The sequence below is a fragment of the Pan paniscus genome, chromosome 22 (assembly GCF_029289425.2).
Source record: "Pan paniscus chromosome 22, NHGRI_mPanPan1-v2.0_pri, whole genome shotgun sequence".
NCBI classification, from domain to species: Eukaryota; Metazoa; Chordata; class Mammalia; order Primates; family Hominidae; genus Pan; species Pan paniscus.
The window spans coordinates 32,865,355-32,891,418 of NC_073271.2; the positions used below are offsets into that span (position 1 = coordinate 32,865,355).

Genomic DNA, 26,064 nt, shown 5'->3' on the forward strand with positions numbered 1-26,064 from the left:
TCCTTAAGAAAGTCAGTCCCTAACTGAGGACATTTAAACTTCCTTAGGAAAGGAGAGCTCACTGAATGGTGTGAAAGTAATGAGCTGATTTCCTCCACAAGGTCACTGCATCCACACCAGCTAGCTCTATCTCTACAGGCGTTTAGACTTCACTATGGGGCCACACCACCGGGTGGAGAGTAACTCTTGGAAGTCTATCTTCCCTTTTCTTCATTAATAAAAACACAGAACAATGACTAAGTGTCCAAGCATGTTCTTACAGTTCAGTACCTCCCCAGATGCTTACAAACAGTGATAGCATACCTCTAACTCACCACTGGCCTGGGCCCAAGAGCATATTTTGGTTTGTTTTTTCATAGACTAGGGGTAAAGGTCTGCACTACTAAGAAAATATCTGAATTTTCCCATTGCCATTTCCATGTAAAAACTCCCCCTGACAATAAACATAAGTCCAAGCCGCAGAGGGGAGAGCAATTTCCCACCTGTGGGAGGGCTTTCCCTAAACTAAATTTGCTACTTCTTAACCATCTATCCCAGAGCCTCTTCAAACACCAAAGAAAACGACAACAAAACAAACCTAAAAACAAACAGAAACACAGAAAAAGAACAAAGACTTAACAAATGAATTGGAGGAAGAGAAATTCACCTACAACTCTAAATCAGATTTCCAGATGCGTGGGCACGGACAGGCGGCCGCGATGAAAGCTGAATGCTCACGGTGGCGGTTCTGCACTGGGCTCGGACCCCAGGCAGCCCAGCGGCATCCTCGCCTGCTGCCAAGGCGCCAGGGCCGGTGAGTCACGAGGGCAGGCCCAGGCCCGTCTCGGGGACGCCCGGCATTACCGCCGTTTGGGGAGGATGAGGTTTCTCAGCATGTCGAAGGAGTTGCCGTCCGGGTGCACAGTCACAACCTCGCCGCCCTCCTGGTGAACCTGGAGGAAGCCAGAATCGTCCAGGCCAACGATGGACACCTTTGGTCCCTCTGCGCTGCCCAGATGGACTTGCTGACCACTGAAAAGGAAGAACAGCGTGCGGTCACTGGGAGGTGTCACAGGACGGCTTAAGACAATGAGCTGAAGAATAATCCATGATGAGAGAGCTGGGCGTGCTGGGGAGAGGGCTGAGGCTCGCTGCAGGGAAAAGGCAGCCTGCGCTGAGCTCTGACTTTCTTCCACCCTGGTGAATGGTTTTAAGAACTGCTCAAATAACCAGCAGGATGCAAGTTCAACAAGGAGTCGAAATTTCTTCACACAACGTCACTCCTCCTAATTCTGGTCATCTGCGGTGATGGTTGGAACCACTTCCTCACCTCCCAGCGCTTTTAAGAAACACTGTGCAACTCTAGGTTTTTTGGCTGAGATTGGAGGAAAATAGGCCGAGTTGGCAAACAATGTTTTATCTTATAAAACAAAGTTGGTTCATATCAGCCACAACTGAAACTCATCCTGATCCTACTTCTTTTGAATATTTTCCAAATGTACTCAAGTCACGTCCTTCTTAACAGCTTTCGAAGTATAGAATTTTCTCAAGTTTTTATTTTGAAGAATTTTAAATCTAAAGAAAAGCTGAAAGAATAGTGCAACAAACCTCATATTCTCTTCCATTCTCACACCAAATGAAAATATTTTCCGTATTTGCTTTCTTTCTTCACACATAAACACACACAAGCACACATTTTTTTTCCTGCATCATATAAAGATAAGTTGCAGCTGGGTGTGGTAGCTCATGTTTGTAATCTTAGCACTTTGGGAGGCCAAGGTGGGAGGATTGCTTGAGGCCAGGAGTTCAAGACCAGCCTGGGCAATATAGTGAGACCCTGCCTCTACAAAAAAAATTTTTTTTTAAATTAGGGGGCCGTGTGGCACACTCCTATTGTCTCAGCTACTTGGGAGGCTGAGGCAGGAGGATCATTTGAGCCCGGGAGTTCAAGGTTTCAGTAGTGAGCTATGATGGCACCACTGCACTCCAGTGACAGAGCAAGACCCTCTCTAAAAAAAAAAAAAAAAAAAGTGAAAATAAAAAAAGTTTTTTAAAAGCTGCAGGCATTGTGACACTTTCTGCTTAAATACTTTATCTCCTGAGAACAAGAACCTCCCATAAAATTATAATAGCATTAACTATGACCACTCAAGAACGTCTGGATACAAACAGTCCATGTTCATGTCATTCCCACTGTCCTTTTAATATTGTTTGTGGCTATTTCCCTCCATCCAGGATCACACACATTACATTTAGATGTCATGCCTCGTTCGTCTTCTCTAATCCCAAACAATTCTGCCACCTTCTTTTGGTCTAATTGTTTGTGCGCAGACCTGACATTTTTGCAGGGCACAGGCCTGTTGTTGTGGAATCAGTGAGCGGTCCTCGGACTTCAGCTGCATGAGAATCCCTGGAGTATCTGTTATGACACAGGGTGCTGGGCCCAGCCCAGGGGTTTCTGATGCAGTAGCCCCTGGTTGAGGCTGAGGCTGCTTCCTGGGATCTCACTTTGAGAACCACTGTTACCTGGAAGGTTTGACAATTTAGATGCGTCTATTGTTTCCTCACAATTAGAATCAGATTAAACCAATGTTAAACTCTCTCACAATTTCGGTTCTTCCCATCGCATCCCACCAGGAGGCATAAGATGCCCGTTTGCTCCATTACTTGTGATGCTAAGTTGGTCAAGGTGGTGTCCCTGCAGTTTCTCCAACAGAGACACAGAAAATAATCATTCAGACCAGTGCTTGGTCCCTCATTTTAAGATACTGAACTACGGCCGGGCGCGGTGGCTCACACCTGTAATCCCAGCACTTTGGGAGGCCAAGGCGGGCAGATCACAAAGTCAGGAGATCGAGACCATCCTGGCTAACACAGTGAAACCCCACCTCCACTAAAAATACAAAAAATTAGCCGGGTGTAGCGGCGGGCACCTGTAGTCCCAGCTACTCAGGTGACTGAGACGAGAGACTGAGGCAGGAGAATGGCGTGAACCCGGGAGGCGGAGCTTGCAGTGAGCCAAGATCGTGCCACTGCACTCCAGCCTGGGCGACAGAGTGAGACTCCGTCTCAAAAAAAAAAAAAAAAAAAAAAAAAGATACAGAACTACTAAGATACTAATAAAGGAGTTGAAAAGAATGAAGATGAGCCAGCACTGACCTGTGGACCCAGTATCGGTAATAAAGGGGAAGGACGCTGTTGGGCCCTTTGTCCTGAAACTCTTTGATCAGTTTCTCCAGCACAGTCACGACTCTGGCAATGAGATAATCGGCTCTTAAGGGCTTCAGTTCTGCCTTGTGTTGTTTATTGTATTCTGTGATGAGGTCGTTGATGCAGATGGTAGGGTTACTGTTAGTCACATTAAATCCACAGCCTGGACAAAAACAAACAATTGAGCAGCTCAGCCTGTTGATGGCATCACACATTCCTCTCTGCCACCTGGAAAAAGTTACAGTCTTGACTGTCAACTTCCTCCTTCCTTGTCCTCATTTCAGATTTCGTGTCTCTAACCACTTGAAGAGTGACATGTATTTCTGTCCATCTTCCTTTTTGTCCTTCTTTTATTATTCTTGTTCAAGCTAAAACCATCTCAACCTTACTGCAAATAAAAAGGTGGGAAAAAAGAAAGCCACATTTGATTCAATTTAATTCAATAGAAGCTATTAAATATGGGACAAAACGTATCAGTGTTGCCTCTGAAATAAGTGGTCTACCAAGCATTGTAGCTCTGCACTGAGTCCAGGAGAGAATAAAATCTCTGGTTTCTTCTCCTGCTTGAATAACAGATCCCATGCTTGAAAATAGAGTTTTATTCAGGACTTGGGAAGTAAACTCTGGACTCAGAGATTTCAAACCTTGGTCATGGCATAACCCTAGAAATGCATCTTTTAATACTTTATTCTTGGAAGTCTTTGGTGCTAAGGTTACGCTGTTGGCAAGATGCCGACTCATGTTCAGTAGCTTTTTGCAGGGTCCTAAACCAAGGCTTCATGAGAGTTACCAGGGATGGTGTCTGAATAGGCTTATCTGTGCAGTTACTTAACACCACTATCCTCTCCAGGGAGAGGGCGGTGTCTTCAGAAAAGCTGAACTTCAGTGTTCAGCAGGGCCCTGAATCGGCCTGCAAGAGGTCTTCAGTAAGAAATGAAATACTGCAAAAACTAAGCAGTAAGAAAACTACCATGTTTTCAGTGACTCTAAGAAAAAAATCCCCAAAACATTCGCCAAAGGCAGAACAATGCCATTTGTAACAACAGCATTCCCGGCAAGTGTCCTGCCATTTCCTGTGTGAAGGGAAGGATTGACTGGTCTCAGATTTTAAAACAATATACTGGCTATTAAAATACAAAGCAATTGTCAATTACCTCTGGAAAAAAAACAAGTAACTACAGCAACAGGGGCAGAACTTGCAGTTGCTCATGTATTCATTCATTCAATACATACAGGATCTGAAGCGCCTACTGAACGTTCGTAAGGCATTAAATTAAGTGCTGTATAGCACTGAAAATTCTCCCGTGTTCAGAAAACTGGAATTCCTAGGAGGAGTAGCAACACTCACTACTGGCAACTTAGGCTATGTCCTTCTAAGGACCGGTGAGCACCCTGCTGGCTGCTCTGAATCCCCAAAGTCAGAGACCCCATCCTATGGCCTTCAGAATTCAATAAAAGCTATGGGTTCTCACCATAGGAAAATGTTTCATTCCCCTACTTTATTTTTTATTTTTATTTATTTATTTATTTTTTGGAGACGGGGTCTCACTCCAGGCGCACTGTAGCCTCAACCTCCTGAGCTCAGGTGATTTTCCCATCTCAGCCTCCTGAGTAGCTAGGACTACAGGCAGGCACCACCACGCCCAGCTAATTTTTTGTATTTTTAGTGGAGACAGGGTTTCGCCATGTCACTCAGGCTGGTCTCGAACTCCTGGACTCAAGCAATCCACCCACCTCAGGCTCCCGAAGTGCTGGGATTACAGGCATTGAGCCCCCACACCCGGCCTATTTTTTATGTTTTATTTTTGAGACAGGGTCTCACTCTGTCATCCAGAATGGAGTGGAGTGGCTCGATCACAGCTCACTGTAGCCTTGAACTCCTGGGCTCAAGTGATCTACCTGCCTCAGTCTCGCAAGTAGCTGGGATTATGAGCTCAAGCCACTACGCCTGGCCTTCGCTTACCCCATGCTGATAACATTTGTTAGCTCCCTGAAGCCATCCATGAGCCTGCTTGTGGCCCCTACCTAGGAATGTCTGCATCAACTGCAATTACTCACTTAAAGATAGGAAATGGGGGAGGCTGGGCACAGTGGCTCACGTCTGTAATGCCAGCACTCTGGGAGGCCAAGGCGGGCGGATCATGAGTTCAGGAGTTTGATACCAGCCTGGCCAACATAGTGAAACCCTGTCTCCACTAAAAATACAAAAAAATTAGCTGGGTGTGGTGGCGGGCACCTGTACTCCCAGCTACTTGGGAGGCTGAGGCAAGGAGAATCACTTGAACCTGGGAGGCGGAGGCTGCAGTGAGCCGAGATTGCACCACTGCATTCCAGGCCGGGCAACAGTGCTGGACTCCATCTCAAAAAAAAAAAAAAAATAGATAGGAAATGGAGCTTTAAGGGTATGAAGTAGCTTGCCCAGAATAATATTGCCCCTTGGTGGCAGAGCTGGTAACACAGGCCTTGTATTCCCTGGCTGGCACTTGAAACACATGGTTACATGTTTTTTGACCATTGCTGGTTTCTGAACACAGATTAGGTTCTACTGCCACAGAGTGAGGCTGATGACTGGACGGCCAGGAACCTAAGGACTTCTGAGATTGCCTCTGAATCCATCTTCTTGCCTGATTTGGATGTGCTAAGGTGAAACAGGGATTCTTTACCCCGCCTTGACCAGCATGGAGCTTCTTCTGAAGGTTAAAATGATGCCAGCTCTTTCATGGCCCAGGAAGGTCACGATAAGAATGCAAGACACCAGGAGAACTATTTAGGAAATTAACTTTTCTTTTTCTTATTACAGAATAGAACGTTAAATGTTTATTTTCACCATTTCAAATTCAATGAGTAGCAGGAGTGTGGAAGGATGTAAGAACATACCTGTTTGATGTGATACCACTTTGGTGGTTCCCGTGGTCACACACAGAAAATGCTAAACCCTGTGAAGTGCTTTCAACCAATCTCTCTGCATCTATACCCTGCTCCAAAACTACAAGACTCAAAGTAACCTCATATGATAATCTGCTCCTGCCAATGTAGGCATGCATAAACCGTTTTTATTTTTATTGTTTTATTAATCTAAAAATGCTGGGGGAAAGGTTTTTGAAACTTACCAATAAGTATATAAAATGTTTCTCCCATGAGTGTTGAGTTAACCAGAACTCCGCCGATCTTCATGAGGTCACTGTAATAAATATCGTTGGGCCACTTCACTCGTAAGTTGATATCCTAAAGGGAAATCTGCACATTAATTAAGCCGTCACAGGACACAAGGGGCCCAGGCAAGTCACTGAGCTAAGGGAAGATAAGCAGAAACCAAGGTAACATGGGCCTCGTCCTCTCCTCTTTTTCAGGCAGCTAATCACTTCTTTGGGACAATCCGATATTGAAGTGCCTCTTGGGGCCAGGAGGTAAAAGCCCTGAAGAACACAGTTGACACAAACCCCAGCATTCTTCCCCATCCCCCAGCACTGTTTCTCATCATCCAAAACCCTTTCTGAAGATGCTTACCTTGTAAATGAAGTTCATTATGTCAGTATCCACCACCACCGCCACCATGGAGTAGCTAACTAACGTGCTAGGGCCAGAGGGTGGGGAGAGAATAGTAATCTCAGGGGGCGTCTCCCTTCAGGAACCCATGCTTGAGAGACAAAGATGGCCCTGAATTAACCAAGGTCACAAAAGGCAGGTAGAAATGTCTTGAGTAGCAGGCAGTGGCCAGGCGCGCTGGCTCACACCTGTAATCCCAGCACTTTGGGAGGCTGAGGCGGGCGGATCAAAAGGTCAGGAGTTCGAGACCAGTCTGGCCAACATAGTGAAACCCCATCTCTGCTAAAAATACAAAAAATTAGCTGGGTGTGGTGGTGTGCATCTGTAATCCCAGCTACTTGAGAGGCTGAGGCAGGAGAATTGTGTGAACCCGGGAGGCGGAGGTTGCAGTGAGCCGAGATCGTGCCACTGCACTCCAGCCCAGGTGACAGGGCGAGACTCTGTCTCAAAAAAAAAAAAAAGAATGCTGTGAAGATGCAGAGGAGAAATTCACGTTAGCGAAAGCCTCGCAGAACTGCTAATGGTCATCTTGGGTAATGGAACTGGACTTGTCATGTGGCCTATTGCCTCTGCATCTTGAATGGTGTGGCCTGGGGGTGGGGGGGCTCTCCCTGTCATCAGCTTACAGAATGGACCAAGACTGGACAGTGTCTTGAACAAGGCCACCCAGGCCTCTGCCTATCCACTGTGACTCTGAAGTTGGGACACAGAGACGGGGCTAGCCGAGTGGGTGTCGGAACCACCAGGTCTTTTAGACCTCGGGCTGGCAGCCAGGCTGTGCCATGTGTGGGTAAAGGAAGCCTGTCTGGAGATGCAAGGCTGGAAGAGAACATTCAGCAAAATAAAGCTAAGGGAGCAGAGAGTAGCTGATGGCCTCCAAGGGCCACGGGGCTGGTCTTCCCACGTTGCAGGCCAGGCATGGCACCAAGCACCTTCTCAGCATTATCTACGTGTTACTCACACCCAGCCCATGTGTTGGTGCTAGCGCATCCCCAGGGAACAGAGGGAGAAACGGAAGCTTAGAGAAATTATGTGGCTTGCCTGAGGTTATAGCACTTGAAAGCCACGGAGCTAAAATTCAAACCTTTCTGCCACCAGGCCTGGGTGAGGAATCCTATGCCATGCGGCCTGTTGCTTCCATGAAATCCCTTCCTCCTTCCAACAGGCCTTCTTTTGACTTCGGCCCGTTAGAGCATATTGGAAGCTCATCTGCCCTAAAACAGTAGTTTAGGCTGAGAGAAAAAATACAGGAATAGGAGCACAGGAGAACAAAAAGTTTAAGTAAACCAAGCATGGGGGGTGCGCAATGACCCAGAACTGATCAACAGCTTCACGTTTCTTTTCTCTCTAGAACGGGGGTTCTCAGTGGGAGAGGGGTGGATTTGGCGATACTGGGAGACTTCCCTGGTTGTCACAGCCTGAGGGAGTGCTACTGGCGTCTAGAGAGTAGAGGCCGCAATGCTGACACACATCCTTTAAGGCACAGGACATCCCCACGACAAACATGCCAGGGCCCACATATCAATAGCACTGGGCTGAGAAAGTCTCCTCTAGGAAACCTGTGTCTAGGAGGCTCTGCTCTTCATCACTGCCCCCAGTTCCCTTTCCTGCCCCTCTCTCGCCTTCCCACACCCCCCTGTGCCCACCACATGGCCAGGGGAATGAGCCCCTGCCTCGCCGGCGGGAGGACACCTGCAGAGTTCCCAGAGCTGTCAAGCTCCTCCGCCACGTGCGTGGCAGCTGGTGCCTGGGCGGGCCCTGCACTTGGGCTCCAGCTCGCCTTCATGGCTTCGGATCTCATCGGCTCATGAAGCAGCTCATGAAACTCTGGGTTCTCACGCAGGTAAACAGGACCAGCATTTCCACATGAAGAGGAGGACTGTGTGCTCATTTTTCATTTTCTCAATCATCTATTCCAACAGCTGCTGTGATCCTCCCACATAAAAAAAGACCAAAATGAAACAAATCCTGCTTTTGAAGAGCTGCTAACATCATGGGAGACGGAACAGGTGCACACATCACTCCTCTTCAAAGCCACACGTGGTGGATACCATAAAAGAGGCTTCAACATGGCAAGTGCTGGACAGTGCTGGAGGAAAGAGCTGGAAGTAGCTGGAGGGTCTGAGAACGGCACTGGAGCTGGGCCTTAAGGATGAACAGAATTTTAAGAAGCAGAGAAGAGAGCAGGGGTAGGGGTGTGTGGGTGGAGGGAGGGTGCGGGGCCCAGGGGGACTTCATGGACAGAAGAAAGAGCAGGAGTGAGAATGGGCGGCCCAAGGCGAGTTCCGTAAGGAATGCCTGCGTCCCAGCGAGGCCGCCTTGGGTCTGGGGAGGGTGGTCATGATTTGTGTGCTGACGGTGACATCTGGTTAGGGACCAGTTGGGGTCCTAGTGAAGGCCACACAAAAAGTGAAATCCAAACAACAGGGGCCTATTTCAATCAAAGTAGCTGCACTGTGTCAGCTAACTTGACTATGTTAAAAAAGAAACCCAATTCAAAATCAAATGTCCCATCACACAGGTGAGGCTGGGCAGCTGACTGCAGAAGAGGGAAAGAACATCGGTACAAGCTTCTTAAGGAGAACGGGAACACAAATTCCCCCGACCCCGTTCACCGCTGAAGGCAAGCTTCCCACTTCCATCCTGGCTTCCAGCGCCTGGCGCACGCAGCCTCTGAGCACAGCAGGCCCTCAAAGAATGCTCGCTAAGGGAACTAGTGAGGCTCCAAGGTCAAAGTCAAAGCCATGAAAAAGCTAAACAGACCAAACAGACTCATTTAATGTTCTCGGCTTAGTGTTTGTTTTACTTATTTTCCTAAGACTAACTTGTTGCTAGAGTTAATTTCTCCCATGACAGGACTTTCTTTCTTCCTTTTTTTGATACGAGTCTCACTCTGTCATCCAGGCTGGAGTGCAATGGCACAATCTCGGCTCACCGCAACCTCTGCCTCCCGAGTTCAAGCGATTCTTGTGCCTCAGCCTCCCGAGTAGCTGAGAATATAGGCACCCATCACCATGCCTGGCTACTTTTTGTGTTTTTAGTAGAGATGGGGTTTCACCATGTTGGCCAGGCTGGTCTCAAACTCCTGCCCTCCTCAACCTCCCAAAGTGCTGGGATTACAGGCATGAGCCACCGCGCCTGGCCAGGACTTTCTATTTTGATTGCTTCCTGCTAGACAGAATGCACAGCTCAGGTGCTCAAGGCCGGGCACCTGAAGCCCTGTAATGGCGTGATGCCCCCAAACCATCAGATATGCAAGGATGCTGGGTGCCTGGTAGTAAGCGTCCGTTTCAGCGATGTGATGTAATACAGGAAACAGAGACGTCAGCATTAACTACATCTGTGGAATACCAAAAATTCATACACAGCAAATACATCACAGAGGGATTTAAGGGGCAGTGAGAAGGACCTTTTCTTCAATGAAATGATGACAGGACCTCCAAGTCTCCTTTGAGAGTCACGCTCTTAACATCTTGCTTCAGAAATCAATCCAATCATTTTTCTTTAGCCTGACATAGGAGCTGCTGGGGGAGGGAGGCAGGAATCTCCTATTTATACCCATATGAAATTCTTCCAGGAACATTTGGGAGGGGGCTATGGGAAGTGAAGCCCAAGTATGGAAGAAAATGCTTTGGTCACTGAGCTAATTGTTCCCTGTTGCTTGTCTTTTTAATAACTGACAACAAAACATCCAACAGTAATAAGGAAGCAGGCACATGGGTCCTAATAGCTGGGGGAAGATGGCCCCAAGTGGATCTGCACATTGTATGTGGTCAACAGTGGATAAAGGATAGCTCTGCTAGAGCACAGAGTCTGGTAAACAGACGTAGGAAATGAGAAAGGTTTTTAGGCCCCCAAATAACCCTTTTCAACAGAAAATGCAGATGAACAACTTCAATCCAGTCCAACAATCAAATCTCATCCAGTGCTTCAATCAAAAAACAAACATGCAGCTAGGCATGGTGGCTCACGCCTGTAATCCCAGCACTTTGGGAGGCTGAGGCAGGCGGATCACAAGGTCAAGAGATTGAGACCATCCTGGCCAACATGGTGAAACCCCATCTCTACTAACAACACAAAAACTAGCTGTGTGTGATGGTGCACACCTGTAGTCCCAGCTACTCAGGAGGCTGAGGCAGGGGAATTGCTTGAACCCTGGAGGCGGAGATTGCAGTGAGCCGAGATGGCGCCACTGCACTCCAGCCTGGTGACAAAGTGAGACTCTGTCTCAAAAAAATAAATACATAAGTAAACATGACCAGGTGCAGTGGCTCATGCCTATAATCCCAGAACTTTGGGAAGCTGAAGCGGGCAGACTACTTGAGCTCAGGAGTTCAAGACCAGCCTGGGCCACATGGTGAAACCCTGTCTCTACTAAAAATACAACAAAATAGCCAGGGGTGGTGGTGTGTACCTATGGTCCCAGCTACTCGGGAGGCTGAGGTGTGAGGATCGCTTAAGACTGGAAGGTGGAGGTTGCAGTGAGCCGAGATAGTGCCACTGCACTCCAGCGTGGGTGACAGAGTGAGACCCTGTCTCAATTAAAATAAATAAATAAACAACAACAAAAACCAAAAACTAAAGCGTTGCCCTCATCAGGCTGTTTGAGAAATCTGAAAAACTGGGTAGAAAGGGAGTTCTGGGGAATTAATGCATTCAGGCAAGCCTGAAGCAGCATTAGCACCTGGTGGTGCTCTGAAAACTCCGAGAGCACTTTGCTGCCAGCTGTGCAAAGGGTAGGCTGAGGTTCTACAGCCACCAATTATGCAAGCACATGCTATAAACAAGAATAAGCCAGATTCTGCAAGCATCCCAGGGACATAGAAGGAGACTGAACTGTACCTACCTGATACTCGGGAATGGACCTCACTGCTTCCACGACAGCCACGGACATCAGATGCTGGACAAACGGGATCCTCTGTCCCAGCTGGGATCTCAGTGGAATGGAGATGAGCAGAGTAGAAAGAGCACATCCCACAGGGCTCAGCCACACATTCCCTCCCCGTCCTGGAACACAGGCCACAGTGGGAAACATGCTACCCTGCCACGTGGACAGACGCAGACACATGTCATGCCAGGGCCACACACTCAAATAAATCTGGACTTATTACAATGCTTATTGTATTACAATGCTTATTATATTCTGGGCTTAATAAAAGAAAAGCTTTTTAAAATCTGAAGCTCTGTTGCTGAAAAAGTTTCCAATAATTAGCATAATGTTCTGCTTCTGTGAGCATATCATTTGTGCCTTGATGACTCTGAGTCTTACAGCGTCTGAACATGACTATATGACTATAGGTTTAATTCCCACCATATGGTCATGAAGGCAAACACAGACATTGGGAAACTGAACTGAATCTATACTGATCCATGAGAGGTCCTGGAAGCCACTGTTTAGAAGCAATTCCTATTGTGGCGATGGTTGCTCAGCCCAGCAAATATGCCATTAAATAAGAGCCACAGAACTGTATACTTTATTTTTATTATTTTTTTTTAAGATGGAGTCTCACTATGCCACCCAGGTTGGAGCGCAGTGCGTGTGATCTCAGCTCATTGCAACCTCTGCCTCCTGGGTTCAAGTGATTCTCCTGCCTCAGCCTCCCAAGTAACTGGGATTAAGGTGCCCGCCATCATTCCCAGGTAAGTTTTGTATTTTTAGTAGAGACAGGGTTTCACCATGTTGGTCAGGCTGGTCTTGAACTCCTGACTTCAAGTTATCTGCCCGCCTCGGCCTCCCAAAGTGTTGGGATTACAGGCATGAGCCACCACGCCCAGCCACACTTTAAATGGAGGAATTATATTTCAATAAAGCTGTTTAAAAAGGGATTCCTGATATTAACTGAGTTGTTATTTTTCTTTACTTCGTTTCTTTCTTCCTTTTTATTTTTGAGACAGGGTCTTGCTCTGTTGCCTAGGCTGGAATGCAGTGGCGTGATTACAGCTCACTGGGCTCAAGTGATGCTCCCACCTCAGGCTCCCAAGTAGTTGGGACTACAGGTGAGTACCACCATGCCCGGCTGATTTTTATATTTTTTTTAAGAGATGGGTCTTGCTAAGTTGTCCCAGCTCGTCTTGAACTCCTGGGCTCAAGTGATCTTCTGCCTTGGCCTCTCAAAGTGGTGGGATTATAGGCATGAGCCACTATGCCTGGCCTACTTTTCTTAAAATTGAAGTTAGAAAAATAGAAGAATCCAAATGAGAGGTAGAGTTCATCAAAGTTCTTCTTGAATGTCTTTTTCAAAAAACAAAAAACAAAAATCCACATATTGAGATCCATAGCTTTTGACAAAAACATTTTTTTTTCCATTTGAATTATATTTGAAAGACATGTTCAGGAGAAAGAAGTAGAGAACAGCAGATTTCTTATTTCTTTGGTTCTTATGAAAAAGTCATAAGAGGCTGTGAGAGTGAGAAGCACATGTGGGTGAGCCTGGCACTGGCTGGAGCAGGGAGGGGCCAAGCCCCATGGAGCAGCCCCTGTACAGGGTCAGACCCCAGATGGGTCTGGGAGGATGTGGGCTCTCGTCTCCGGGATCTGCAGGTGGTGGAGCCCTGGGCAGCGCTCTGCTTCTCTGTGGTCACTGTGTGAATGGGCACTGATGCAGAGCCCACCATGTACATGCAAGCCCAGCCCAGGGCCAGCTGGGGTGAGAACTGGCATGCAAAAGGCCTCCCACATGACGCTCAGTACAGACACAGAAGGCTCCTTATGGAGAACCTTCAGGAAAATAAACGTCTCTAGAGCACAGTGACGATCCCCAAATTGGAAAGCCCGGAATTCATGTAGGTCACATTTGCCATCACAGGCAAATGTCCAGTGATTCATAAGCATTATGATTTGACAGAATGCTTTAGTTCTACTAAGGGTGAACCTTCTGATCACTGCTTCCCTCTTCCTCTTCCTCCATTCCAGGCGGTTATGAAATCAGAAACTACTAACTTGAGTCCCCCAGATGATCAGCACACACATTCAATGGGCTCCTGGGCCACAAGAGTTGCAGAGTTTAGAAAACAGAAGTAACAGCAATGATCACAAAAGATGACTGACCTTTGCCCTCGGTCTGCCGGGCCGCGATCGCTATTAAGCCCATTTCCTGCGGTGTCTGAAACATCAGCCTGCGGAAGAGGGGGAAAGACCGGTTAGGCCAGACATGGACACGCACGCGGCACCAACGGCTCACACAGGAGGGACAGGGTTTGCATGCATCTAAGGGTGTGTGGCCATGGAAGGGCCAACTTTGGTTCCACTGGCCTTCAGGAATGTGGAGCCAGGAGGGATATCACCCTCCTTTCTAACCTGGCTCGTGAGAATGAAAGAGATGAAGAAAGCACCTTTTAACATCAAAAAAAGAGCATGGGAGGGGGCGTGTGTACCTGCCTGAGCCGTTACTCCATTTATTTAAGACTTGGTTAGATTCTATTTCATCAGAATATCCTGCCAAGTTCTTTCTCCCCCCACCCCCAATGTATGTACCTTCTTCAAGTGACAACTAGCAATTCCTGACATTTGTTCCTACTTAGGGTGCATTTCTGTTCGAACACTAGAACACAATCATAACAGAAGTTTCTGATTATTCAGAAAACCAATATGGTGGCAATAAAGCCGTTTAAAAGACACACTATCCCCTGAGAACTAATTATGATTTAACTATGGTAAATAAATCCACACCTTCTGAGGACGCAGGAGAACTCTGCATCGTTTTCAGCTTCAGTCCTGCTTTTAAAATGGTTTCATTGAAAAGAATACAAACTTTCCTTTGGGGGATAGGTAGAAAAGTGCATTACATCCCCACCAAATGAGTCGATATTAACTTTTTTTCAAAAAAAGGAAAGAAAAAAAAAATCACACAAAAACCCCCACTCTGAGAATTTCCTGCAAGCTGCGCTCTCCCTATTTTAACCCCGTGGTAGGACAGTTCCTCTCTACGTGCCCAGGAATTGCCGATCAGGTGCTGCGCAGGCGCGGTTCGAGGTAGGATTCATCAACAGAGCAAAGATCAGGTTTGGCCACTTTGTCAGTGCAGATGAGGGGGCCTCTTTGATTTTTTTCTTTTCTTTTCTTTCTTGGAAGGAGGGGAGCAGCCAGGACAGGGATGCGGAAGGGATGGCATTTTGTAATAACATAAAGTTTCTAATAAGAAGTCTCCAGGCTTCCACAGTGGTCCTGCTGAGGACAAAGGAGCGCTAGAGAAAGACCACGCTGAGAAGCTTATCATCCTCCCCTCCCAGCTACAGAAACTGGGGGGAACTTTACAAATGGCTGGAACTCGGTAAGAGAAGAAAAATACTTAAAAGCAGAGAGAAACAACACTGTGTCCACTGTGCACCCATGGCTCACAGAGCTCCATCTGACGGCGCATGCAGGCCTCAGTTGGGACAGAAGGAGCCCAGAAGACCCTTCACGTGTTAAAAAGACCTCAGGACACACAGGGCAGGGGCTCAGCTGGTGAGATAGCTGTCTTCCCACACGGCTGCTGGAACAGGCACAGGACGCTCTCGGCGAGCAGGCCGGCCTCGCCGCCCATGTGCCAGGCCCACTCCATCTCACATGAAATACAGCTCAGAAGTATTTCTCTTGGACGCCATGAATAACTCATTGAGATCGAGTGTGCTGTACGCCACTGGGTCCAAGAAGAAAGCGTCCTTTTCTTGTGTTGGACCAGCAGAAAATCTAAGAAGGAGTCTTTGTCTGTGCAGGGAGTTAACATTGTCTTTCAGGGACCTCTGTTTTCTAGGGGGTCCAGCAACCCTCCACCTGGCTTCCTAAGGCCCAGGGCTCTCGAGGTGATGGGGCAGGGGCCGAGGGGATGATTTAGCGTGTTGTGAGCAGATCGCAAAAGCAATCTAGGATGTTCTGTAAATAAACATGTAGACGGTAGACAGTCATGGGCTATAGCCAGGGACAGTGATGGGAGGGGCAGGAAAAAGGTTGGTTCAGAAACCAAACACAGACTTCTAGAACAAAGAGAAATGATTAAGGGAACATATGCACTAAACTGCTAGAGGTTTGGCAGCAGTTAACAGGGCATATTAATGAGAAGAGGGAGTCTGTGCTGAAGGCCAAGAGGAAATTCTGCAAGGAGGGAGACAACCGGGGAAGGAGCTAATGCTCAGTTTGAGACAACTGGAGGCCGCCAGATTTATTTGTGCTATCTGAGATAACTCTGGGGCCAAACCGCATGGCTCACAGTCAACAAAGCAGCATTTATAAACCTTGTCAATTCTGCATTTCTGAAAATGAAGCTGCTTGAGTTTGCTTTAGCAGAAAGGAGAAACCATAAATGCATTTCCATCCTTAGCGGATGATGTCCTTACAAAAAGAAAAAGGAAAAACAAAAAGGAGGGGGGTTCCATAATGATTACCTCCCTGCTTCTGTATATTTTCCTTCCTTGCTGGCAAAGGTTGTGGAATAAAAGCTTTCTGTGAGTGGCAGCCGAGTGCATTCACTGTGGAACCAAAGCGGCACTCAAGAAAAGCGCTGTTTTGTACTCTTGTGTTGAGTCTGAAACATTCGGAGCCGCCTAAGGGTCACTCTGCAAACGAGACAGCCTCCTGACCACTTTGGTTACTAAGGACAGGCCAGTAGCCACGGAGGCTCTGCCAATGGAACAGTCCTGATTGTCACATGGTCCTTTAAGATTAAGCTTTAATGATTGGGAATGACCTAAGACAGGCCAGCATGAATTAATGAAAAATCCGAATGAACAAAAACGTAAATTCAGACCAAGTCCATCCACTTCGGGGATCTGAACCTAAGAAAATAGTCCACATTCACAACAGTGTTATAAAGGTAAAAATATGGAAATAACCTCACTGTTAATAAGCAAATGGTTAAATAAATTCTGATAAATTAAGTCAATGGAATAATTTGTAATCAAATTATTATAGTTCTGAAGACTATATAGCAACGTGGAAGAAAGGCTTGCATTGGTATGTCAAATTAAAAAGCAGCATACAAAACTATACATGCTTTTTTTTTTTTTTTTTTTTTGAGATGCAGTCTCACTCTGTCGCCCAGGCTGGAGTGCAGTGGCATGAATCTCGGGTCACTGCAACCTCCATCTCCAAGGTTTAAGCAATTCTCCTGCCTCAGCCTCCCGAGTAGCTGGGATTACAGGTGTGCACCACCATGCCCAACAAATTTTTGTATTTCTAGTAGAGACGAGGTTTCATCATGTTGGCCAGGCTGGTCTTGAACTCCTGGCCTCAAGCGATCCTCCCACTTCGGCCTCCCAAAGTGCTGGGATTACAGGTGTAAGCCACCGCACCTGGCCAAAAACTACATATACTTTTATTCCAAGTATGTAAAATTCAAAAAGGGCAGGAAGGAGATTAGACAAAATGTTAATGATGGCTATATTAAGATTTTTTTTCTTTTATTTTAAAACTTTAATATGATGGGTAACCTTTCTTTTTTTTTTTTCGTTTGAGATGGGGTCTTATTCTGTCATCTCAGCTAGAGTGCAGTGACTCACTATAGCCTGGACCTCCAGGGCTCAAGGGATCCTCCCACCTCAACTTCCTGAATAGCTGGGACCGCTATGGGTTCATACCACCACACCTGGCTAATTTTTGTATTTTTTGGTAGAGACAGGGTTTGGTAGAGCCCAGGCTGCGTAACCTTTTGATTTAAAATTTATTTTGAATTTTTTTTGGAAAAAAGCATATTTTTACATTTAGATATAATATTGTAATTGACTATTCATAAATACAGAACTTCTAAGTATAAGACCAAAAGGTCCGTTTTAAAAAGAAATAAGACAATTGGCCGGGCGTGGTGGTTCCCGCCTGTAATCCCAGCACTTTGCGAGGCCGAGGCGGGCGGATCACGAGGTCAGGAGATCAAGACCATCCTGGCTAACACGGTGAAACCCCGTCTCTACTAAAAATACAAAAAAATTAGCTGGGCATGGTGGCGGGTGCCTGTAATCCCAGCTACTCGGGAGGCTGAGGCAGGAGAATGGCGTGAACCCGGGAGGCAGAGATTGCAGTGAGCCAAGATTGCACCACTGCACTCCAGCCTGGGCAACAGAGCGAGACTCCGTCTCAAATAAATAAATAAATAAATAAATAAATAAATATAAAATAAAATAAAAAGAAACGACAATCAACAATAGTTATTTGCAGTACCCATTTCATTATAACTAGTGAGCAGCTTATCTGATACTAACAAGTGAGCAGAAATTCTTGAAACCAGTCTGTTCAGACCCAGTGATAGCCTTAAATATGGTTTACTTCCTGACCCGGGGACTGTATTTCTACAGAATTGAAGCCTGAGGAGGACTCAGACAGGGACACAAAATAATTCAGGGGCTCAACTGTTCACCACAGCATTACTGATGCAGTGTGAAAAATCAGAAATAATCCAGACAGCCCACTGTTGAAGAATTAAAAAACCCACAGCAGTCCCACATGAAAGCCCATCATGTGGCCATCAGTAATGTGGGCAGATGACCACCGGACACTTTTAGGTGATTTAATCAGGATGCAAAATCCTACAGACAGCGTGAGTCCAATCATGTTTTGAAGTATGCTTTTAAAAATTATGGCCGGGCGCGGTGGCTCACACCTGTAATCCTAGCACTTTGGGAGGCCGAGACGGGCGGATCACTTGAGGTCAGGAGTTCAGGACCAGCTGGCCAACATGGTGAAACCCCATCTCTATTAAAAATACAAAAAATTAGCCGGGTGTGGTGGCGGGTGCCTGTAATCCCAGCTATGTGGGAGATTGAGGCAGGAGAATCACTTGAACCCAGGGGGCGGAGGCTGCAGTCAGCTGAGATCACACCACTGCACTCCAGCCTAGGCATCATAGAGACTCCAACTCAAAAAAAAAAAAACAAAAATTATTAGGAAATATACCAAAATATTAGCTGCAGTTACCTTGGGGAGTGAACATATTTGAAAAATATAGAAAAATATTAAGTAGAACATAAGTCATCTAGGTAAGTCCCACTTCTCATTAAAAGTGTATATTCTTTTAGGATTTCTCTCTTTTTAGAAAACACAGATATATTTTACAAAGTATTTTCTGATAATTAAAAATTTTATATTTTGGAGCTCTTCCAATGATGTAGATATATAATTATAGACATTATATTGTTAAAAAGTTAAAAAGAAGGTTAAAAACAGTATCGTAGAATGATTCTCTTTATATACGATATGTATTTATAGAAAAATACAGGGGCCAGGCTCAGTGGCTCATGCTTGTAATCCCAGCACTTTGGGAGGCTGAGGTGGGTGGATCACTTGAGCCCAGGAGTTCAAGACCAGCTTAGGCCACATGGCAAAACCCCATGTCTATCAAAAAATACAAAAATTTAGCCAGGCATGGTGGTACATGCCTGTGGTTCCAGCTACTTGGGAGGCTGAGATGGGAGGATCACTTGAGGCAGGGAGTTCAAGGCTACAGTGAGCAAAGATCATGCCACTGCACTCCAGCCTGGGCAACAGAGCAAGATACTGTCTCAAAAAAAAAAAAAAAAAAAAAAAGAAGGACACATATTAACAGTGGTTATCTCAAGAAGGTGGAAGAGGCCGGGTGTGTTGGTTCACGCCTGTAATCCCAATACTTTGGGAGGCCAAGGCGGGCAGATCACGAGGTCAAGAGATCGAGACCATCCTGCCCAACACAGTGAAACTTGTCTCTACTAAAAATACAGAAATTAGCTGGGCATGGTGGCGCGCACCTGTAGTCCCAGCTACTCGAGAGGCTGAGGCAGGAGAATGGCTTGAACCTGGGAGGCAGAGGTTGCAGTGAGCCAAGATTGTGCCACTGCACTCCAGCCAGGTGACAGAACAAGACTCCATCTCAAAAAAAAAAAAAAAGGTGGAAGTGTGGAAGTAGAATTATATGATGATTTAAATGTCTCCTTTATGTTGTTCTATATAATCTCTGGGTGGTAAGATTTCAAGTGATTTTTATTTCTCGCTTATACTTTACTGAATTTTCCAATATTTTTATAATTGTAGTGCATTCATTTTATAAATCCTATTTAAAAAAAGGTTTATTTAAGCCCAACCTACAAGTGGATTAAGCTTGCAGCTGCCAGTTCACTAGTTGGTGGAGCAATCTCCTTTCCAGCACAGATTGGCAAAGAAAGGGTGGCCAAGTGCAGGCAGCTTTCCCAGGCTGCCATACCTGTCCCGTGGCTCATTCCCTGCCGCACAGGCCAAGGCCACAGAGGGCTGGCACTCTGCCGCTGGGGGCAGCTGGCCTCTGGAAGCTGGGCTGTACCTCAGACTGGCCTCCCTTTCTAAAAGATGTTGTAAAGTCTTTCTCTGGAAAACACACCCCAAACCCTCCTAAGTCTGAGGCATCATGCCCTGCAGCAGTCTGGCATGGGGTGGGTGTGAGGCGACCTCGAAGTCTCCCTCGGGCCTGGAGGGCTTCCTCAGCTCATGGTCCTGGCCTGACACCAGTCTGTGCTTCTCTTTGCTATCTTCTTTACCCCCCAGTTTTCTCAGCTCTGACCCTGTTCTTAGCTTTCAGAGAGACACACACTCTCATGAGTGAAAAAGAAAGCCAGTGGGAGGTGGGGAGGAAGAGGGAGAAGGGGGCCCCAGGCAGTCACACATTGAAGGTTCATGAGTTATTTTTCATTTTAAAAAAGCTGACTGGAAGATGAATTCCCACTGTTCATAACCCTGCTGCCCTCTGCTTAGTTCAAAGGAAGCAGTGCCGAACTTCATTTCAGAACTACTTTTAACACATATTACATTGTAAAAACCAACCATTACATCTGAGTAGCACTTTCTAAAAAGTTAAAACGCTAAAATATCAAGATACTTCATTTTTGTTAAAGTCACACTTTAACAATACGATTGATTTTTTTAAAGCTACTTTCTAGGCAGGAATGCACAAGATTGTTTTTGGAAAGAAAATGAACAGTGGTTTCTGCTAAAAAACGCCTCCACCGTAAAATGGAGCGAGGCCCATGAGACAGCTGTGCAACGTATGGGGACACAGTCAGGGGCAGAAGAGGCCCGACTTCTGACAGGTGACTTCTGAACTGGCAGCAGGGTCCACGGCACAAAGCTGAGGTGGCTGCCCCAGGACACTGCAGGGTCCTAGCCAGGGACCCTGGGGATATTATTCCTGGCAGCTACAGGAAGGTTCCCAAGGAACTTTAGAAACATCACAGCAGAGTGGAGACTCAGACAGGGAACGGGACAGATCTGGACTCGAATCCCAGTGTTGATATGAACATGGAGTAAGGGAATCTATCTCTCTCAGTCTCTCCAGTCACCTATAAAATGGAACATTTTGTGCAGTGTCAGTAAAAATGAAATATGATGGAATCTGTAAAGTGGTCCCTGTCATGTCGATCCTAGAACTTCTTGCTGCCAGAAGACAAGCAGCGCCTCCCCTTACCTCCTCCTCTTGGGGATAAGGAGGAAAGTCAGGGAGACAGACGGAAGGAATGGAATGGTGGGGACAAATGTGTGTGTTTTACGACTCCTCAAAAATTCTATAGGTGATGCCTCTCCTCTCTGTACCCATCCCTCATCACTTCTACCTACACACACTAAGGTGATCTCTATCTGGGCTAAAAACCTTGTAAGTGACACCAGCAATGGGGGATGCAGAATCTTCACTTCCAGTTCTAGGGTCTCTGAACCTACTCAGCAAAGCTACACATAGTTGGTTGAACTGGCTCTTTGGCTGACTTTGTTTAGGTGACTGCTTAGAAACACTGCTGGTCAGAGGTGTGCCCAGGCAGATAATAGAACAGTTTTATTGATATATTCTTCCATTCTATTCTGGATTTGACACTACGGCCTGCCCTTTCCTCAATGCACTCTGTTGGTATGCTTTAAATCGTATCCCCTTTCCGCTCTTGGTGTAGAACGGGATGAATGTTTCAGTTGGAGGCAACACGGGAATCGGGACTGTTCAAAGAGCAGAGCCATCACAATCCTCCCACTGGAGCTCCCCAGAAGCAGAGAGATGCCTGTGGGCCAGGCCCTCTGTTAGAGACACCCGCTTCATTTCCATAGCTCCTGGCATACCTGCCCTTCTTACGTTTTTGGCTAATCTTCCCCAAATCCAGCATAAGAGAGTCCACATTGCTGCTAAATAAACCATTTCATGGCTCCCAAGAAGGAGCCCAGTGGATTCAGCTTTCAGAATGAGGCTCCTTTTTGGTAAGTCAAGCGTTTACTAATGTTGGTCTGTATTATCCAATCAAAGTGAATACAAGCCACTGTTTCTTACCCTGACACTTCACCATAAATACTAGATGCCTGCACATCCACTGCCTTCTATCTTAAACTGGTGCTATTACAGAATTTACAGATGAGCAAAGAAGCTTGCATAGAGAGAAATATTCATGGTGCCCACAGCCACCTCTCTGGCTGTACTTCAGCGGTAGCCCTGATGGCAGATCCCTGCCTCTGACGGTGAGCCTTCACTGCGCCACCGCACACCAGTACTCAGACTATCTGTCCCCACTTCTCCGCCAGGAGTCTCCAGATCCTCCACACAATCCTCTCAACCCCCCTTTCAGGCTGGTCAGATCTCATAAATATGTCCATCTTCTACAACTGGGTGTGGAGCGGCTGCTGGGGGAGAGTGTCCACAGCCTTGACCATAAGTCACCTGCCCCTAAAGAGGGTCTGCTACTGGGAAGTGCTGCTGCTATTTCAGAGGATGGACACCGACTCACGTGGACGACACAGCAAGCAGACGTCTGCGAACAGTGTTTCTGCAGGTACCAGGTAGATGTTTCAACTGGTCACCTGGAATTGACACCAATTTTTTGTGCTATGAGTGGCATTTTAGGTGCGTGATCTCATCCAAGCCTTCCAAAGCTGAGAAGAAGTCCTTCCTCACAGACAAGAGGACACAGTCTCAGAAAGGCAAAACCACTGCTATAAAGCCACATAGCAAGCAAACCAGAAATTCAAATCATGTTCTGGTTGGTTGTAAGGTCTATAATACTTTTTTTCTTTTTAACCTTTTACTTCGAAGTAATATCAGACTTAAAGAAAAGTTACAGGAAGAGTACAAAGCATTCCTACATGCCCTTCACACAGCACCCAGATTTCCTAAAGGTTCACTTTTTACCATATATGTTTTGTCCATCTGTCTATCCATCATTATTTTCTGAACCAGTTGAGAGTGAGTTGCAGCCCTAATGTCTCTGTATTCCTATATGCGTCTATGTAGCTTCCTAAAACCCAGGGTTTATCTTACCTGATTATAGTACAATCATGGAAATCAACAGCCTTGTTACAACACTATTTTATGCTTTTTTTTTTCTTTTGAGATGGAGTTTCACTCTGTCACCCAGGTTAGAGTGCAGTGGCACAATCTCAGCTCACTGCAACCTCCGCCTCCCAGGTTTAAGCGATTCTCCTGCCTCAGCCTCCTGAGTAGCTGGGATTACAGGCGTGCACCACCATGCCCGGCTAATTTTTGTATTTTTAGTAGAGATGGGGTTTCACCACGTTGGTTGGGCTGGTCTCGAACTCCTGACCTTGTGATCCACCCATCTCAGCCCCCCAAAGTGCTGGGATTACAGGCGTGAGCCACCGCACCCGGCTGATATGGCACCATTATCTAATCCAGAGGTCAGCAGAATTTTCTATAAAAGGTCAGAGAGTAAATACTGTAGGCTCTGCAGCCGTATGGTTTCTGTGCTCAATTGCTCAAACCTGCCGTCCGAGGGCAAAGGCAGCCATGCCTGTGTCTCAACATTTACGGACATAAAAATTTGAATTTTACATAATGTTCGTGTATCACAATATATGCCTTTTAACTAATAGGCTTTTTTATTTTTTTTAGAGCAACTTTAGGTTTACAGAAAAATTGTGCAGAAAGAGTTCCCATATGTCCCCTTCCCCAATGGTTTCCTTATCATTCACATCTTGCTGTGGTGTGGTCATTTGTTACAATTTCTGAAGCAGTCTTGGTATAGGATTATTAACCACAGCTCACTGCTTCTGTTAGGGTTCGTGCTTTGTGCTGTACATTCTGTGGGTTTTGATAAACGCACCGCATCTTGTGGCCACCATGTCAGCCTCACACAGAACAGTTTCCCTGCCCTAAAAATTCCCCTGTGCTTCACTTATTCATCCCTCATCCCTTCCCCTCCCCGAACCCTTTGGCAACCACCGGTATTTTTACTCTCTCTATAGTTTTGCCTTTCCCAAAGTGTCATATAAATTTTATTCTTTAAAATTTTTTCTGACCCTTTAAAATGTAAGAAACATACTTAGCTCTCATGTGGCACGAAAACTGGCAGCAGGACAGACTCGGCCCAAGGGCCAAACTTTGCCAACCCCAGATCTCATCTATAGAGTATATTCAAATTGTGTCCATTGTCCTAGTAATAATGCTCTTTTTTTCTGGTCTAAGATCAAATCCAGGATCATCTGATGCATTGAGCTGTCACGGCTTCTTCGTCTCCTTTAATCTGGTTCAGTTTCTTAGTCTTTTTGTTTTTCATGATCCAGACATTTTTGGAAGAGCAGGGGCAGTTATTTTGTCCTATGTCCCTCGATTTAGATAATCGGATACCCCCGTTATAAGACTCAGGGGTGCATTTCTAGCAGGAATACATGGAAGCAATATTGTGACCTCAGGGCCTGACATCGGGAGGCAGGCAGTGCTGTCTCCTAACATCAGGGATGTTAACTTTGACCCACAGGGTTATGTGGTTTGTGCTGGGTTTTCCCACTAAATTGCGTTTGTAATTAATAAGCACTTATGGGGAGATAAATCTATTTCTCATGAAATTTAATCTATTAGTTTTAGTATCCATGAATGATTCTTGCTTGAATCAATTATTATTTTTATTTATTTTTTATTTTTTTGGAGACACAGTCTCGCTCTGTCGCCCAGGCTGGAGTGCAGTGGCACGATCTCAGCTCACTGCAAGCTCCACCTCCCGGGTTCACACCATTCTCCTGCCTCAGCCTCCCAAGTAGCTGGGACTACAGGCGCCCGCCACCACGCCCGGCTAATTTTTTTGTATTTTTAGTAGAGATGGGGTTTCACCGTGTTAGCCAGGATGGTCTTGATCTCCTGACCTTGTGATCCGCCCACCTCTGCCTCCCAAAGTGCTGGGATTACAGGCGTGAGCCACTGTGCCTGGCTGCTTGAATCAATTATTATTATTTTTTTTTGAGACAGAGTCTCACTCTGTCACCCAGGCTGGAATGCAGTGGTGCAGCCTCCACTCACTGCAACCCCTGCCTCCTGGGTTCAGGCGATTCTCCTGCCACAGCCTCCCGAGTAGCTGGGATTACAGGTGTGCACCACCATGCCCAGCTAATTTTTGTATTTTAGTACAGACAGGGTTTCTCCATGTTGACCAGGCTGGTCTCTAACTCCTGACCTCAGGCGATCCACCCGCCTCGGCCTCCCAAAGTGCTGAGATTACAGGTGTGAGCCACCGTGCCTGGCCTTGAATCAATTATTTACTTGATGGTTGCCAAACAGATTTTTCTGAGCCATCATTTCTTCCATATTCACTTGTGAGGTTCTACTGTAAGGAGTAACTTTTTCTTCTCCCCTCCACTTATTATTTATCTTTTAATTTATTTATATCAGAGTAGACTTATAGATTCTTATTTCAGTAGATTGTATGCCTTCCTATCATTTTTTATTTTGATGCTCAAATAGCCACATATCTGGCAAGTGAATGCTCCTTCAGTCTGGCTCCTGGGTCCTACTGGTGTGTCCCAGTCATCTTTCAGCATAAGAGGTCTCTACTTTCAGGCATAAGAGGTTCTAGGCTCATCCTGAACTTTCTCAGCCCCTGCCCTGGAATCAGCTATTTCTCCAAGGAGCTCTGGTTCCTTTTGGTGAAAAATGGTCTTTTAAAAAAACTGGGGCTAAGAAAGAGATAGAAAATGTGTGCATGTGTGTCTAGGGTGTATATATGCATTATAATTGTCCCTTGGTATTCATGGAGGATTTGTTCCAGACTGCCTCCCAAGTCCCACAGTGAGCTCTGTGGAACCTTAGTACACAAAAAATTGGCCCTCCATATACATGGGTTTCACATCCCATGAATAATCTGCTTTGGTTGAAAAAATTCCATGTGTAGTAGACCCTTGCAGTTCATACCCCTGATGAATCAAAGGTCAACTGTATTTCCTTCCGTCCATCCATCCCTCCCTCCTTCCTTCCTTCCCTCCTTCCTTCTTTCTTTCTTCCTTCCTTCCTCTAGATTCTCATCTTCTTTCTCTATCTAATCTATCCATCTACCACCCATCCATCCATCCAGTTTGAAAACCATAAGTTCATCATAAACTCCAATCCAATCCAATACCACAAGGTTCATTCTAGCCCCTCCTTTTCTATATTCATAAATTCT

The 26,064-nt window shown here is 46.1% G+C and overlaps 1 protein-coding gene across 4 annotated transcripts in view; it reads right to left on the reverse strand.

Moving 5' to 3' along the window:
* Positions 1–237: 237 nt before the first annotated feature.
* The window catches only part of HLCS (holocarboxylase synthetase), a 237,071-nt gene continuing 211,244 nt past the window's right edge, over positions 238–26,064 (reverse strand). For 3 of the 4 annotated variants that reach the window (XM_008977660.5, XM_008977663.6, XM_034947982.3), the window contains exons 7-11: positions 13,784–13,851; positions 11,582–11,742; positions 6,300–6,414; positions 3,139–3,352; positions 238–1,011 (exon numbers count right to left, since the gene is read on the reverse strand). In XM_008977660.5, the coding sequence (XP_008975908.3) occupies positions 840–1,011; positions 3,139–3,352; positions 6,300–6,414; positions 11,582–11,742; positions 13,784–13,851 (730 nt within the window). In that variant the 3' untranslated portion in view covers positions 238–839. Of the gene's footprint in view, positions 1,012–3,138; positions 3,578–6,299; positions 6,415–11,581; positions 11,743–13,783; positions 13,852–26,064 lie in introns of those variants that run through there. The other variant, XM_063601372.1, reaches the window with a different exon arrangement.